The sequence below is a fragment of the Aquarana catesbeiana genome, linkage group LG04, assembly GCF_042186555.1.
Source record: "Aquarana catesbeiana isolate 2022-GZ linkage group LG04, ASM4218655v1, whole genome shotgun sequence".
Lineage (NCBI taxonomy): Eukaryota > Metazoa > Chordata > Amphibia > Anura > Ranidae > Aquarana > Aquarana catesbeiana.
In genome coordinates this window covers 286,487,914-286,506,404 of record NC_133327.1, presented here as the reverse complement: position 1 = coordinate 286,506,404, position 18,491 = coordinate 286,487,914, and the positions used below count along the sequence as shown (strand labels likewise).

At 41.5% G+C, this 18,491-nt stretch overlaps 2 protein-coding genes across 2 annotated transcripts in view; one reads left to right on the top strand and one right to left on the bottom strand.

The window, feature by feature from the left end:
• Positions 1-5,953, top strand: part of ANGPT2 (angiopoietin 2) — a 60,602-nt gene extending 54,649 nt beyond the window's left edge. The window contains exons 8-9 of the mRNA XM_073626650.1: positions 1,011-1,141; positions 2,710-5,953. Coding sequence (XP_073482751.1) covers positions 1,011-1,141; positions 2,710-2,870 — 292 coding nt within the window. The 3' untranslated portion in view covers positions 2,871-5,953. The remainder of the gene's footprint in view (positions 1-1,010; positions 1,142-2,709) is intronic.
• The window catches only part of MCPH1 (microcephalin 1), a 536,838-nt gene that overhangs the window by 273,041 nt on the left and 245,306 nt on the right, over positions 1-18,491 (bottom strand). The window contains exon 12 of the mRNA XM_073626649.1: positions 9,893-9,970. Within this exon, the coding sequence (XP_073482750.1) occupies positions 9,893-9,970 (78 nt within the window). The remainder of the gene's footprint in view (positions 1-9,892; positions 9,971-18,491) is intronic.

The window sequence follows — 18,491 nt, the reverse complement described above, 5'->3', positions numbered from 1 at the left end:
GGCACATATCAGGAATATGAAATGTTGGGGTAACAAACGCTTTAAAAATCTTCTCTTTAAAAAGGCAATGCTTTAAAGAGCCTTTACAGGTCACCACCTTCATCATTACAGAAGTGACCTCTTTCTCTGATTTAATTCCCCTCATGTGCGCTCTCTCTCCCCTGATGCAGTAGCTCTGAGCTCCGAATTTGAGAGCTCACTCCCCTGATTGTGAACAGTAATAGCTGAGGCTCCCTTAGCAACGTTCTGGGAGTTTTCCAGTCAGGCTTCGTGAGATACATAAATGGGCTCAACATATGCACCCAGATGCAGATCTTGGTTTTGTCAAACTGAAACAGAAAATTGATAAAAAAAATAAAAAATAAATAATCAACACACTGTGAAACCAAGATTCCCAAGAGCTTTATTCAAATCTTCAGCTATCCATAAAATGCCCAGGGCATAGCTGATGTCATATTCTGACAATTTTTATAAAGCTCTCTGGAGCCTGGATTTGACTGTGTTAGATCCTTCTATTAGCTGTCAGAAAAGATGACTGAAATATGAAGGCAGTGTCATGTGCAAGAGGACAGGCAGATGTCCCACAGGTCACTATTCTCCACACAAACCTACATATCTTTAGCCAACCTAAGATAGAAAATGCCACATATATTGACCATATTATCATTAATCTGACATGGCAGTGTGCTGCTGGCCACAACACAAGTGCTGACCTCTCAAGCAAAAAAGTGAGGGGGGTCAGTAAACAAAAAAGTAGTGCATTCAAGGTAAATTGAGATTTTTTTTTTACATTCCTAACTTTTTCCACGTTAATTGTCATTCCTCTCTCAAACCGACTAACATTTCATGAATGAATATAGCAACAGGATTACAGGAACAAACAGAATGAATATGAGTCCAGACATGGAAATCTTTCCTTTGCACATGGTGATAGATTCTTTCCACTTATGTGAACCGGCAAAATACTTTACTTCCATCTCATCTTCTCTTTCCATTTTCAATTACCACAGGATTCACCTCAAAGGATATACTGGGACAGCGGGCAAAATAAACAGCATAAGCCAACCAGGAAATGATTTTAGCACAAAGGATGCAGACAATGACAAATGCATTTGTAAATGCTCACAAATGGCGACAGGAGGTAGGAACTGTTCAATTTTATGGTCTTCCTATTTTTACTGGCACCTGCAGCATGTTATGTTATTTATTTGGAGCATTTCAACCTGACCACAGCAACTTAAATTCTCTAGCAGAAAGCAAATGTGTTATGCAATCCTAACCATTAAAAGCAAAGACTAAAGAAAATTGTTACAGAAAGTGCTGCTGTAATATATATACAGTATGTGTGTGTGTGTGTATATGTGTATATATATATATATATATATATATATACACATATACACACACATATATATATATATATATTTTAAAGTGACCCAGTTGCTACAGTAAAATCATGAAGTCATTGGCAGCATGTAACATAGCATGTTCTTTCCTCTAAGGCAGATAGCTAGATAAATGGGTTGTAAAGGTAGAAGGTTTATATCTTAATGCTTTCTCTGCATTAAAGCAAAAACCCTTCTATGGGCAGCCCCCCCCCCCCCCCATACTTACCTGAGCCCAATCTCAAACCAGCGCTGTGCCCAAGAGCAGGGGCTCTCTCTCTCCTCATTGGACATACAGTTAACAGCAGGGGCCATTTGCTGCTGCTTGCTGTCAAACACAGCCTGTGAGGAGAGAGTTGGGTGTGGGGCCAACCCACACTCTGTCTATGGACACACAGAGCACAGCTTGAGATTGAGCCTGCATGAGTGCCCCCCCATAGCAAGCAGTTTGCTATGGGGGCACTCGGCAGGAGGGAGGAGCCAGGAGCACCAGCCAGGGACCTGAGAAGAGGAGGATTGGGGCTGCTATGTAAAATGGGTTTGTAAGTATAACATGTTTGATATAAAAAAAAAAAAATAAGTTTACAATCACTTTAAATCTTCCATTTCATAAAGGGCTGCAGGTACCATTGCCATCTAAACATCTGGGTGTGTTGGATGCCTGGTTCCCCGCTGAGCAGTGTGGTTCCTCAAACCCCTACAGTGCTAGTTTCTTCTTTATTGACAAAGCAGCCAGCAGCAGGGGCAACATTCCTCTGTGAGGCTGGATTCACACCTATGCATTTTTAGTGCTTTTTGCATTTTTCAGATTTGCACTACAGAACATATTCCATAGGAAACCATGTTTAATGGACTGTAGTGCAAATCTGCAAAATGCAAAAAGCACTAAAGCTGCATAGGTGTGAATCCAGCCTAAGGGATGTGCTGACACACCCAAAGTGTAAGATATCAGTGGTGCGCTTCCCTGCCTATAGCTTGCTCAGTGGATCAGAATCACCACTACTGTTCAGTGATCAAAGCCAAAGCAACAATTTTACTGAACTGCCACATTCTTCAGTTGCACATACTGACATCCCCTACGCCCCCTTACTGTTCAGTTGTGGAGTGTAAAGGCTCATTTCCCATTCTTCCACATAAAACGCTGGTGTTTGGTCACTCACTGCTCCCATTTTCAATCCAAATAACCGAGCAGAGCAATGGGGAAGCAGAAGGAAGGGTTACAGTTAAATGTACTTGTTGCTTTGTCCTGTATGGACAAATCATAGTCCTAATGTAATGAAATTATATTTCTGTACACCTTTATGGATTATGTCCTTTCTTACAGGTTGGTGGTTTGATGCCTGTGGTCCTTCAAACTTGAATGGAATGTACTATTCACTGGGGCAAAATACAAACAAATTCAATGGAATCAAATGGTACTATTGGAAAGGATCAGGGTACTCCTTGAAAGCAACAACAATGATGATTCGACCTGTTGACTTTTAACCATCACAATAACATTTGGATTATTGTGAAATACAGACAATTACCAGAACACTGGAAAATATCTTAAGTGCCTCCATATTTTTTTTAAAGGAATACTATGGAACCATACTCTGGATAGTGGACCACTTTTGAGCTCTGCACAGTATTAAGATTCTAATAAATGTAAGGATTCCAAGAAAAAAAAAAAAAATTACAAAATATAAACACAGATCAATGAGACTGAAAAGGCAGCTCTTTGCACAGCTGGGCTTGCTGTGAAAGACAATTATTCTAAATGTTAATTGCTAGAACTGTGAAATACCTTATGCCTTTCTGCAGAGATACACATGCCGTCTATGTGGCATCCTACCTGCAAACCACTTTGTATTATGTTGTGTATTATGAGTTGTACATATGGTTGTAAATTAACTGTATACAGTCTTATTTTAGTGATACACATATAAATAGGAGGGTGCCAGATTGTATCATGTACGGAATTTTTGAGTTATGACTGTTAATCATCGGAAACAGAAGCATGTAAAGACATGTGCAGATACCACATGCTACCAAGGTACGATTGCAGTTACAAATGGATCTGAAGTTCTCAGTAAGCTTTGTACTACAGCTCAGTATCAAAAAAAATAAAAAGAAGAGGTAAAAAGCCTTCAAAAGCAAACAAATAGGGCTAATATTATACATGTTATAATATAATTTTATACATTAAATTCAACGTTTTCACATGCGCTCACTAAATAATGCTAAATGTATATTTATTGAGAACGCTTCCTGCTTTTGATGTGTGTAAATCCTTTACTAGACTTTAGATAAGTAAACTTGTTCAAAGGGACTGTTATAAATGCAATGCATATATACTACAACTTTAGTTATCCTACATTAACACAATACAACAACTACGTTACTTGCATTTGTACAGGGGCCTAAGACAGCTTGTACTGGACAATACAAAGACTAACTTGACTTTACTTTTAAGATACGAAGAAGTGAGTCAGGGTCAGGTTCATATGTATACATAACTCTTCATATATATATATACTATAGTTACAATTTTGGGTTCATTTATCCTTCCATTTCAGGGGTAGGCAACCTTTTGAGCACAGTGTGCCGAAAAATGTTTTCAAAGAAATTGAGCGTGCCGATTTTATAACAAAAAAATGTCAACTTCACACTCTCAATCACGAAATAGATTTTTTATAAAGTAAATGCTTTAGTAGTGAGAAATTAACATCCTGCACTCTCACGCCTCAGATCAGCCCCAATTCCTGCAACACCACACCTCAGATCACTGCCCCCCCTACAAATCTGTCCCACCGCTGTACTACCCTGCCCCACCACTGTAACCCTCTGCACATCTGCCCCACCACTGTAACCCCCTGCACATCTGCCCCACCACTGTAACCCGCTGCACATCTGCCCCACCACTGTACTCCCCTGCTCATCTGCCCCACCACTGCACTCCCCTGCACATATGACCCACTATAGTAACCCCCTGTACATCTGCCCTACCACTGTACCACCCTGCACATCTGCTCCACCACTGTAACCCCCTGTACATCTGCCCCACTACTGTATCACCCTGCTCTTATGTCCCATCACTGTAACCCCCTGCTAATCTGCCCCACCAATGTTCCCTTTCTCATCTTCCCCACCACTGTACCTCCCTGCACATCTGCCCCACCGCTATACCCTCCTGGTCTTCTGTCCCACCTCTGAACCGCTCCTGCTCATTTTCCCCCACCGCTGTACTCTCCTGCTCATCTGTTCCACCGCTGTACCCTCTTCTCATCTGTAAAATGCAGAGTGGTGAAAGGAAGCAGAGATGAGACACATCTACCTGTCCTGGCACACTCATCCTACTTATCCACCTCTTGCATCCAGCCCACGTGCTTGTATGTGATATATGGGATGTCATATACAGGCATCTGGAATGGATGCGCAATGATGAGCTCATGTCAGGAGTATTTTCTGAAAGCAGTGGGCTTGTGTGCAGGATCATAAATTGGGCCCCCGCAGCTGAGAAAAACTGTGGCACTCTGCACCGCAGCGGAAGTTGGGTGTAATACTCATTTTGCTGAATACTGGCTGTGGCTTACAGGAGTACAGAGTGCAGGGGTTCATTGGTAGTGGCAACCAATCAATTCATCTTCCTCCAAATGGTGGATGGGGCTAGCAGGACTGTGATTGGCTTTAGCAGTAGCCAATGACAGTCCTCCTCCTCCTGGAAACAAAAAGCTGACGATCGCAGCTACAGCAAAGTTAGAGAACCAAACAATGTTTTCCATTTTTTACAATGTGTAGGGGCACAGTGCTTTCCCCACAGTGCAGGAGTGGTCTGGGGAATTCTGAAATTGGAATGCATTCGTGTCTGACCGACACTTCCCTGTGCTGTTCTGCTGATGGGGAGGGAGTCGAGTGGTAGAAAAAGAGGCATCACGTGCCACTTGCGGCACCCGTGTCGGGGGTTGCCCACCCCTGTTGCATTTCAATGTGCACTACAAGATTTTTAAAATCTTTGCAACATTATTTAAAGTCCCTGATACAAACTGCTTACATTGTAATAAAAAACACTAAATCAAATGGAGATGTAGAAATACCAACTCTTACCTTGAAAAATGTCACAAACATTTTTTAGGTAGTGGTATTGTTCATCACCTTGAAGTGCAGATAGTAAAAGTAAAACCACCTGCCCCATCATAAATTAGAGACTCTACCGTTGAATGTAGTTTGGGTGATGTCTACTTGTCTCAGCATTAAATATTAATTAAACAATTTGTTCTTGATCAATGCTATTGTAATAGTCACAGCAATAGAAAAAGCCTAATTTCATATTCCGCTTCCTAAATTTCAACAAACTAGTGTTGCACTGCTTGAAATAGCTTAACTAAAAGAAAAAAAAAAACCTTAAAAACAAAGAATCCTTAAGGATTTCTCTTAAGATAAAATGTTTACCAGTCATATAAATTATTTATTTTCCGATATTGTTAATCTGTGTCATAGCTTGAAATTTTGTTTTTAAGAAATTTTTCTTTTTATACATATGTCCTGTGTTTGACATTTTATAATGTATTAAACCAATTATTGGTTAATGGTATGATCTAGTCTTCTTTACTATCCTTGTTTCACTTGATAACATCAGCCTGTAAACTAAGATTTTTTTCACTTGGTCAGCTGCGTTTTGTTCCTTAAAGTTTAGGTGCTGCTGCAATTCATTTCCTTTAAAGGCAATCGACTTTCTTTTTATTTTATTTTTTTGTTTGCAAGCGAATACTATCAGCTAAATGTAAGTAACCTTATCGAGGAGTGTTCATGTTTAAAAAAGGTGTTTCTGTTACAAGATAGACATACACACTTTATTCTCTCACAGGATAGCCATTTATGCTTAGCACACATAAAAGTGTCTTCTTGCTTGTTAGTTCTCTATAGTGATTGTGCTTTACCGTTTAATTCTCAAAAGGCAATCTAGTTTAGGTTCTGATCAAAAGTGACAGACATACAAAAAGCCAACAGGAAAGGATATTTATCCTTATCAATATATGGAATAGCAAGTAAAGTGTTAGCTGAGTGTATCCTGAGAGCTGAGTGGAGGGAAGGGACATCCCAATCCACTCAAACTCATATGGAAATGTGTCTCCCTCAATCCCTTGGAGGCCACATTAGCTGTCAGAACTGACTGATATTCTTTGCTCATTATTCATCTCAGAGGTTTACAATCACTTTAATGCCAGCCTTGAAGTAGAACTATAGGTAAACTTTTTTTTTTTTTTTTTTTCTTATTATTATTTTGGATAGCGCAAGGGAGGGTTATAATCCGTCTGATTTTTTTTTTTCCCCATCTGTGATCCTGTTTGGCTATGGGACAGGAAATGAAGAGAAATTTTCAAAATGGAAGTAGGAGGAAATCCCTGCAAATTAAAGGGAATTCTTTGAGGACCCCCGGGTTACCTGAACTAGTATCCCTATTGGAAGAGTTCCCCTCTATTACTTTACTGGGGACAACCAAATATTTGGGGTTTTCTTTTACTTTTGACGATTATAGTAAACAGGCCAAATAGAGAGGGCGAATCTCCCTGACGGGGGTACAGACAGCATTAAAAACTAACCCCTCTCCACTCTATCCAAAACTAAAAAAAGAAATGTTTTGCTTTTAGCTATACTTTAATCAATGATACAAAGTCTTTATGCTTACAAGACTCACAATTGAGCTTTATTTTCTTTTTAAGTGATTTTTGTATATCCAAATCAATATCATTGTGTCTGCTCTCTCTTTGCGAGACATATAAAGTTCAGCAAAACAACCGTAGAAAAACTACAGCAAAACAGTGTTTCCAACAGCAAGGACACTAAACTTTTTTGAAATATGAACTATATTTTTCATTTGAAAAGATATTATGGGTTTTTATTTTACATAGAAATGTGTGTATTTTTAGAGAAACTACAAAGAGCATCCAAAGGGAATGCCCCGTGTTGCTTTTTTTCCCCACAGAGAAGCCAGCAAATCTAGGTATCATCCAGGCCAGTCATACCAATAGTCTTTTAGCATAACAGGTGTGCAAACCTGCTTTCATTATATTAAAACAGCAAATACAATGAAAGTGCTCAACCTCCTCCACTCATTTAACTGGTTCCCGACCGGCTCACGCAGATATACTGTGGCAGAATGGCTCTCCTGGGCAAAATCCCGTATGGGTACGTCCTTCCCCTTTTCAGCCAACAGAGGGAGCACGTGCGACCGCTGCAAGGAGGGGGACCCAATGCGCGTGGCCGGTGGTCATGATAGCTTGCACGAGTAAACACACACAAATCCCTGTGCTGTCAGAGGAGAGGAGACATGTCATTTGTTCCTAGTAAGTAGGAACAGCGATATGTCTACTCTCCTACTCAGTCCTATCCCCATACAGTTAGAACACACTGAGGGAACAAACATTTAACCTCTTGATCGCCCCCTGTTGTTAAACCCTTCCCTGCCAGTAATATTTACACAGTAATCAGTGCATTTTTATAGCACTGATCGCTATATAAATGCCAATGGTCTCAAAAATGTGTCTAAATCGCAGATCATCGCCATTACTAGTAAAAAAAAATAAAAATGCCATAAATCTTTCCCATAGTTTGTAGACGCTATAACTTTTGCGCAAACCAATCAATATACGCTTATTGCGATTTTTTTTACCAAAAATATGTCGAATATATAAGGCCTAAACTGATGAAATTTTTTTTTTTTTTTTTTTTTAATTATATTTATTATAGCAAAAAGTAAAAATTAGGTTTTTTTTTTCAAAAGTGTCGCTTTTTTTGTTTACGGCACAAAAAATTATTACCGCAGGTGATCAAATACTACCAAAAGAAAGCTCTTTTTGTGGGAAAAAAAGGACGCAAATTATGCTTGGGTACAGCATTGAATGACCGCGCAATTATCAGTTAAAGCGACGCAGTGCCAAATTGTAAAAAGTGCTTTGGTCAGGAAGAGGGTAAAATCTTCCGGGGCTGAAGTAGTTAATGTATGATGGAACACTACTGCACAGCTGAGGCTCCTGCCAATTCGGTTCACACTAGTGCAGGCCATGTGGCCCACGCTTGCTCAGGGCCAGGCAGCCCATTCATTTGAATGGGTTGCTGTTCTGAGTGAGTCGCAGAAAATGAATGTCGAAATCACAGAGAAAAGTCATCACTCAGATGCTAATCCTGAAGTGCAGTTTGCAAGACAGAGATGCCCTCTGTCATAGCTGGATTTTAGCCTTTTTAATAATAAACTGCACTGCAAGCTTTTCCAGCCCAGGTATGAAGGGGATTTTCACCCTCCAATAACCGATAAGCAGACATTTTTAGAGCAATGAAGATGTAACTCAAAGCAAAATCAGATCTCCATGTGTTATATTTTGCCCCAAAATTCTGAGTTTATGATAATTGTCTAAACATGTTATCTGTCATTACAGCAATAAATGTTTTAAACCAGAAAAAACAAAACATGCTGTAAAGTACAAAACTAAAATTTTGAGACATGTAGAGATGAGCTCAGGCATCCAAACGTATCTTTTGGCATACTCACGCTTTTTTTTTTTTTTTACTCCAATGAGCTGTGGCCTGGGTCATTCTCAACCCTCAGCTCACGTAAACAAAGGTGGGCTGCGGGGCAGGAGTGAATGGGCTGCAGCAAATGGAGTGCGAGCTCAGGATTCAGCTGGAAATTATTTAGGAGGCCCACACATATCTCAAGGTTAAAGACAGTAAGCCTTTAAACAGAAAAGAGGCTTGAAGAACAGCAACAGACAGCATATTACAGGTCATTGAGGACAGCTGCAGCCGGAAAGTCTGTATAAAGCAATGACAGGCTGACAGCCGCAGCTGTATATCGATCTTCGCATGTATCCACCATAGGGCAGTTACCTGCAGTTAGGGGGCAGATGGCATCCTGGGTCTGATATCTATTCCTAGCGCCCGGGTATCCAGTACACTGTCTCCTTGCCGCTTTTCATGCCTGTTCATCTGTGTGAATGAGTTACCCTGGAAGATATGCTACCATTCTAAACAAACATGCCCCATAATTGCAGTATTGAAAAAATTGATAATTTAACCCTGCATTGAATCATAAGGCTTTTTTTTTTTTTTTTTAATTAGGATTTATGGGTGAGTTCAGTGTCTAAATAAATGTACATCTATTAGAGTCACACAACTCCTAGTATCTTAAACATTTAATTGTAGAGGGGTATGATATACAGTCTCTTGTAATGACCTCAGCTAGCATATAGACTTCCAAACATTGTTAGACACTACTTCTACACAAAGTGACAGAAATTAACAGGCACAAGCTGATGCCGATGAGCAGACGTTGATGAAAAAGTAAAATTTTGTTTAAAAAAAAAAAAAAAAAAAAAAAAGTACACAATAGTATTTTCATTACAGGTAGGTACAAACTTTTGTTTTATATCAGCCATTTCAGCTGTGTGTCATCGTGTGTCTCAAGCAAGCAAAATTTGAAGTCAACACTAAACAACTAAAACAATAATTCAAGAAAATCTCTCACTTACTGGAGCTCCTGGGAAATGTTCTGAAAGTTCATATGGCTCTTCAGGAATCCACTGTCCACGTTCCAAAGACCAGAGAATCTGAAAGAAGATAGAACAGTTCATAACTTGAGTGTAAACATCACCTTGTTTGTATAAGAAAAAAACATTGACAATAGTGAGTAAAGAAGAATTCTCCTGAAAAAGGTTACTGTATAGTATACCTACTTTTTTTTAAAGTTCATGAGTAGGGAAAGGTTATAACCTCTAGCAAGTCTGTCACTGATGACAAGATTCACCATCTCTATTTGCCCAGGTCAGTGGTGTAGTTTGGTTTTGTGCAGTCCTAGGCAAGACTAATGCCCCGTACACACGGTCGGACTTTGTTCGGACATTCCGACAACAAAATCCTAGGACTTTTTCCGATGGATGTTGGCTCAAACTTGTCTTGCATACACACGGTCACACAAAGTTGTCGGAAAATCCGATCGTTCTGAACACGGTGACGTAAAACACGTACGTCGGGACTATAAACGGGGCAGTGGCCAATAGCTTTCATCTCTTTATTTATTCTGAGCATGCGTGGCACTTTGTCCGTCGGATTTGTGTACACACGATCGGAATTTCCGACAACGGATTTTGTTGTCGGAAAATTTTATCTCCTGCTCTCCAACTTTGTGTGTCGGAAAATCCGATGGAAAATGTCCGATGGAGCCCACACACGGTCGGAATTTCCGACAACACGCTCCGATCGGACATTTTCCATCGGAAAATCCGACCGTGTGTACGGGGCATAAGACTGCTTTCACACTGAGGCGCTTTACAGGCGCTACAGCGCTAAAAATAGTGCCTGCATAGCGCCTGTAAAGAGCCTCTCCTCTCACTCCAGTGTAAAAGTCAGAGTGCTTTCACACTGGAGCGGTGCGCTGACAGGACAGTAAAAAAAAAACAAAAAAAACTTTGCAGCACTGTAGGAGCGGTGTATACACCGCTCCTAAAGCGCCCCTGCCCATTGAAATTAATGGGGCAGCGCCGCAGAACCGCCGGCAAAGTGCCGCTGCAGCGGCGCTTTGCGGGCTGTTTTAACCCTTTTTGGGCCACTAGCGGGGGTTAAAAGCGCCCCACCAGCAACCGAATAGCGTCACTAAAGCTGACATTCGGTCCGTGTGTACTAGGCTTTAGTGTCAGTTACTGTTCGACCCCTTTCACACTGGGGAATTTTCAGGCGCTTTTGGGCTAAAAATAGCACCTGTAAAGTGCCTGAAAAACACCTCCCCTGCAGTCTCAGTGTTAAAGTCAGAGTGCTTTCACACTGAGGTGATGTTTTGGCAGAAAGTTAGAAAAAGTCCTGCAAGCAGCATCTTTGGAGCGGTGTATACACCACTCCTCCATTGCTTCTGCCCATTGAAATGAATGGGCACCGCTGCTGAAGTGCTTGCAAAGCGCTTCGGCAGCGGTGCGACATGGGGCATTTAACCCCTTCATCGGCCACTAGGGGGGGGTTAATAGCGTCTCACTAGTGGCCGAAAAGCGCTGCTAAAATGACGGTAAAGTGCCACTAAAACTACCATCATTTTACCGTCAACGCCCGCCCGCTCCAGTGTGAAACCAGCCTTAGTGGCAGTGGCAGTGTTAGGGTCATTGTGTTTTAGGTAAGGAAAAAAGGTTTGATTAGTATATTTAGTGGGTAAAAGTGTTCGTGTCAGTGTGTTTAGGTAGGACAAAATAAAACAAAAAAAAAAAAAAAACAAAAAAAAAAAACAAAAAAAAAAAAAAACATGCCATTGTTTCTTTGCCACACTACAAGCACAATGAACAAATAACACATACCATATGTGGTATTGCCGTGATCGTCAGGATTGGGAGAATTTATTTTGCAGGGGTTTTTATGGTGGTGGTACATGATAATGCCATAAAATATACAGCTAAAGATTAAAAAATATTATTTACTTACCATCTTGGGCCAGTTTTCCTTTCATATGTTAAAGTGAGACTTTCTGCTGTATACAGTAAGAGATCCCCTGTTTCGCCTGACATTTAACTACATTATTCTTTTCTAGGTTCTCACTCTTAGTAACTTTACTGGAAATAACTTTGCAATCTGTTCACTATTCTCTGCCCCTCGGGAGGACTGAGTTTAACCACTAGTGTGCCCACTGACACATCCTTTCAGGGTCCACATATATTGTTTGGATTAAAAAGTAAAAAGCAAAAGAGTGTATAAATAAAAAGTAAAGTTAACAGCCAGATCAAAAACTAAAAGCAGGTGGCATCTATCCTAACAGAGCGTAGTCATTATTATTATACAGAATTTATATAGCACCAACAGTTCACGCAGTGCTTTACAACATAGGAGCAGACAGTACAATTACAATACAGTAGCAATCAGAGGGCCCTGTCTGTAATGGTCCTGCACACTGGGCTCACGATTAGCTTTGTGTGTAGCAGCTAATTTGTTCAGGTCACAGTGGGCAGGTGCCATCTTGTCACAAGACGACGTAGCTGCAGTGACCTCCCCCTCCACCTTCTCCTTCAGCTCATACAATCCACAACCTCTTCATGCCAGACACCTCTTATCAATTTCCTAATACCCATCTCAGGGCTTGTAAAAGTGTCTGACTTAGCGCTTCCGTGACTAGAAAATTAACAGACATCCCTCCGAGGTAAAGTAGGCATCTTAAATCTGTCATATTTATATTTTGTAGCGAAATACACGCTGGACAATAATCTGCTGGTTAGAGAATTGTTAATTGTAGGTACTCAGAGATTTGAATACCTATAGAAAACGGTATCTGGGACATGGTCATAACGTGGTGACCTCCCAGCAATCACCCCTTAGTCCGGATGATTGGTCAGATGATCTCCGTCAATGCCCCCCTTGATGTGAAGAAAAGTGGAATGCATCCACATTGGGACAGTTCTTATGTACCATAAAATCAGGAACATCTGTCAAGTTTGAGAACCAATAATACCTAGCTCATCGACTGAACTGATAAAACCCAGCACACTGCAAGTATTCTTCCTTCTCAACTCTGTTATTTCTCTGTTGCTGTATTATCTCTTTATTTCTTTGTAACACCCCTTTTCTTGTAAATATTTAATTTGACCTTTTTCATTATTAAACCTTATTTTGAAAAGCGTTAAACTTGTCCCTTAGCTTTTAATGCACACTAAAAATGAATCTCTGTCTTTGAGGAATGCTACTGTATAGTTTAAATCCTCTGAACATACCTGTCTGTGGTGACAGTGTGTGTTAGAGATGTTTATTCTAAATTCATCATTGGTATTGCTAAAGTTAAGCATTTCCTCCTGCTCGATCCAATAGGGGTGATGGTAGCTTAAAGGGTTAATTGCTTGATTAATTTACCCAGTGACAATCACTCCCGGGCAGCGGCACCTATTTTGGGTCCTGCAAGCTGGGAAATCTTTGTGCTGGGTGCAGCGGAGAGTGGCATTGTTAAACAAGTTACAGCGCGGTGTGAGATTGGCCAGCCCTTTGTCACAAGTTGGTGAGGAGGGCAGGGATCTGATACCCGCATCCGTCACACTGTTCAATAGAGCTTACAATCCAAGAGAGGGAGGGTCAAGAGATACAGAAGGTAATAACTATGGGAGATGAGCTGATAGAGAAAATTTAAAAAAGTACAATGGTTAGGTGGAGGCGGGATAGCCCTTTCTGAAGAGAAGGGTTTTCAGGAATCACCCAGAAGTGGACAGACTAGGAGATAGTCGGACATATTGGAGTAGGGAGTTCCAGAGGATGGGAGAGGCTCGGGAGAAGTCCTGGAAGTGACCAGGGAGCTAGGGAGCAAGATGTATTGGGAGGAACGAAGAGAACGATTAGGTTGCTGTTTTGAGCACGTTAGTGATTTAGCTGGGGGCTGAGTTGTGGATGCCTAAGTTTAGTATTTTGAATTTAATTTGTTGGGGGAGTTAAAGCCAGTGGAGGGATTGGCAGAGAGGGGTAGCAGACACTGAGCTTCCATGAATGGCACAATATGCATGTCAACTACCATAACATTGTTTATTAAACTCACATGATAGACTGCCAACTCAAATCCATAAACTTCTCACACCAATAAGCACACTTTTGGGGAGGTTCTCTTCCGACTTCTGCTTACTAGCATGATTGAAAAACAAAGCAACAGGCGCCTCTTAGTAAGACTGTTGAAATGTAATAACACATTGCATTAAAACACTCACATGTAGAAAACTGTTTTCAGGTGCAGGGGAATCCAGTAGAGTCACATACGATCTCAGCCAACTGGATGGAATTGTGTTGTGTTTTCTGTGGACCGGGATGCCTTGTGTCTCTCTATGCTGCCAGCATTCCGGTCCACAGGGCACTTCCGGGATTCGGACGGAATCCACAGCGAGGCTTGGAACCCAGCCGAACAGTCACAAAGAGGGCTGGAGTGCAGAGTTCAATGTAGTGGCAGTACTGCCATAAAGCGACGCGTTTCTGAGCATGCTCGGAAAGTGCGCTCCTTTCTCAAGCAGCTTGAGAAAGGAGCGCACTTTCCGAGCATGCTCAGAAATGCGTCAATTTACGGCAGTACAGCCACTACATTGAACTGTCTGGGCATGTTCCAAGCCTCTACTGGATTCCCCTGCACCTGACAACAGTTTTCTACATGTGAGTGTTTTAATGCGATGTGTTATTAAATTTCAACAGTCTTACTAAGAGGCGCCTGTTGCTCTGTTTTTTGTCTTACACATCTGGAGTGGCTTCAACTCCCCTTACAAGGCTGCCCTACCATACAGACTGCACATCTTCATAAAGAGCTGTATTTGCTCAAAGGACTTTGCTATGAACTTGCATTGCTTATCTCCATACTTTGACCTGTGCCGCTATCCATTGTTGTTTTCTCCTGTACTAGCATGATTACAAATGTTTCGCATTACACTGGCTGGCTATATTGAAATCTGTGTCTAGTAAGGTTATATGGTGTTACCCCAAGTCGCTATGCAAGAATCCAATAGGATCAGAGGGCTGTATACTGGGTTCTCTGAAGGATAGCTCTTGACAAATCCTGCTTCAACTACAACAGAGCAGCACTAAGCCTTAAGCATCTCATGACTCGGAATGACACAAACTGGGCTGGCAGCACTAAGGATGCCCCCAGATGCTTATCGAAACACAACTGCGGAACTCACAGCCTGCTTAGTTCCAGATGAAATCATGGTATACAACAGATGTTTGTAAGTTACCTTGAAGCTGAACCCAGGAGACCCGCAGAAGGCAGAGAGAAATCAAACAGTAAAAAGTATTCTTACCCAGGCTCCTTGGTCTACGTTATGGGGATACAAAGCCGGGTGCTGTTAAGCTACTCAGCAATCAATCCTGTCACTCCTGGCTTAGGCAAGCCAAAAACTGTTATAGTGAGACTTTCTGCTATATACAATATAAAAAAGCCTGTACTGTGTACACAGGAAAAATCCACACACAAACGATGGTGGTAGAAAGCATTCTCGCTTATTCCACGAACGACAAATCCTTTTATATCGTCAAGAGATAAAGTTAGATAAAGTTACACCTGCCTGAAACAATACAGTTCTATGCTTTAGATTTCCTGAAGTTTATCTCACTTTTTCCCATGAGAGTGTAGTTGATGCAAAGAAAACTTTAAGGGAGAACCCTACATATATATTAAATATAAAATAGAGTAAAAACAGAACTCTGTGTGAGGCCCACTTGCCAACACAAGCCAACATTTACCACCAAATGAAAACCCAATCTGTCCTGAAAAGAAGGTACTGTAGTTGCGATGATATGTACAGTTATATTAACACATGTCAAGGTTGCAAAATTGGGCTTGGGCGTTAAGGCTTGTTTTGACCCTAGTCATGAAGGGGTTAAGGTCCTTCTGTACGCATGCTCTAACCCATGCCATGGTTACTTCCTTGCAAAATTTGGCATCATCAGCAAACACTGAAATGGAATTCTTGACTAACTTTTATATCATAAACCAACTGAACAGCCTTGTCCCAAAGTTCCGAGGTAGAACCCTGGGGCACAACTCACAACTATGGGTGTAGAAAAAAAGATGATAAAAAACCACCATTGAATCTACTCGTGACAGATGACATGCAATAGATCAAAACGGTTCGTCAATATGACGGGCTCCCTCCCTGTAGCAATTATTGCAACCGGAAAAAAGAGGGGAAGAGGGGAAGACAAGAGCAACCCCTAGATAGCCAACAATGGGAGGAAGCTACAACGTGATGTGATCAAATGCAAACAACTTTATTGAAAAATGCCATCAAAATAGAAAAAGAAGGCGGATCCCACATGCGTGGATAATACCCACCCAGGTGGGGTCCAAACCTCCGCGATGTCTATGGAGCATGTAGACAGACAATAATATACAAACAGTAATATAGATAAAAAGCAACGTTGATTGATTAAAAATAGACACTAGTGGGACCGCCCTCCCACCCCAGAGCACTCATGGAAATAGCTGACTGAGCTAAAAGTCAAGATGGAGAGTGGGATAACACAGAGTTCTCTTGAGAAAAGACGTTTGAGCTTGTAGTGTCCCAAAGTGACTTGAAAAGGATATGCCCTGTCCTGGGCTTGTTGAAAATGGTTTATACCCAAAGCAGATCCCGATCAGGTTATGAGAGTATAAAAAGTAGACTAGAATAACGATGAAGCAGTGGCAAAAAGATAAACAGAGGATCACAGTGAGGATCCTGCCAGGAACTGGTCCGTCTGGGTAATCAGAGTCTCTGTAATATATCCCAAAGTGTGACTAGGAGTGCACAGGCCCTAATGTAGGGCCAAGTGAAGCATATGGACTTGCTGAAATGGACCCGACTGGGATATGTGGGTACAGCTTTGCTGATTGTCTTGAGTATATAAAGAGAAAGCAGCAAAATAGTTCTGCCCGGCTTGCTAGAAATCAAAGCACATTCATATAGTTGTGTGTGATAATTCACTCGAAATAATTGTAAAGGTGTACTGTGCAAATGATATAAACCGGATGCTGACAGTTCTAAAGATCTGATAGCGGAAAGCTTGACGCTGTATCCTACTTGTCTCTAGGCCACCAAGGGTATTAGGCTGAATGGAGAAAGCACATGGACATCCAATGTTGGATGGGATTTAGTACAAACTCTCACCCGACCTCTAGTTGCACTGGATCGGAGGCCGCTTCACACCACGGGTCAGGTCTGCGTTACATCCTGTTTGTCGATATGGATGCACGTCCAAGTGTATCTCTTGCTGTGTTGCAGGATGTCTGCCGTGAACCCTGGGAGGCGCCGATACCGAGAGTATCCGGGTTAATGACATTCTAAAATATATAGAACTCTTGATGTACTGCAATTGATGAATGAATTGATTGTATATACATGGCTTGAGTCTGAGTCACGGAACATCTTAGTTCAATCGACAAATTTGCATGTTTGGCAATGGCCACAGGGAAACATCCCCTTCACCTTGGGCATATCTGTGAGCCAGTTCCTATTCACCAGACGTCTAAATTCTGACACCAATATTGTATGTTAGGTTCAACAATTTCTCCTTGATTGGGTGGACTACCCTATATATTGATATAGATAACCTAACCACAATGTCCAGAAGAAGTGCTCGGTCTGTAGCACGAAACGTGTCGACATTTTGATGCCATAGATGCAGGAGACCCCCCTCTCATGTGCCCCTTTGTGGACTTTATAGCTGCCAGCGCAGTATTACATTGCATGGACATTTCCAGCAACAGCGCCAACATGACAACACACCATCTATTGGTTGTACAGCAGTGGAGCAAGCACCTCACTTAACCCGGATACTCTTGGTATCTGCGCCTCCCAGGGTTCACGGCGTTCTTCCTGCAACACAACAAGAGATACACTTGGACGTGCATCCATATCGACAAACAGGATGTAACGCAGACCTGACCTGTGGTGTGGAGCGGCCGCCGATCCGGAGCAACTAGAAGTCGGGTGAGAGTTTGTTTGTTCTAAATCTCATCCAACATTGGATGTCCATGTGCTTTCTCCATCCAACCTAATACCCTTGGTGGCCTAGAGACAAGTAGGATACAGCGTCAAGCTTTCCACTAACAGATCTTTGGAACTGTCAGCATCCGGTTTATATAATTTGCACAGTACACCTTTACAAATATTTCAAGTGAATTATCACACACAACTATATGAATGTGCTTTGATTTCTAGCAAGGCAGGCAGAACTATTTTGCTGCTTTCTCTTTATATACTCAAGACAATCAGCAAAGCTGTACCCACATATCCCAGTCGGGTCCATATGCTTCACTTAGGGATATATTACAGAGACTCTGATTACCCAGACGGACCAGTATCTGGCAGGATCCTCACTGTGATCCTCGGTTTATCTTTTTGCCACTGCTTCATCATTATTCTAGTCTACTTTTTATACTCTCATAACCTGATCGGTATCTATATAAACCATTTTCAACAAGCCCATGATTTCCTATAGCAGTGGTTCTTAGCCCTGTCTTTGGGTAGCCTCAACAGGCCGTGTTTTGGGAATTTCTCTTAGATAAAATAGCTGTCCAAAATACCAAGCCACTGACTCGGATTTAAAGCACCTGTGCAAGATAAAATAAAACCTGCAAACATAGCCTCTTGGGAATACTTGAGG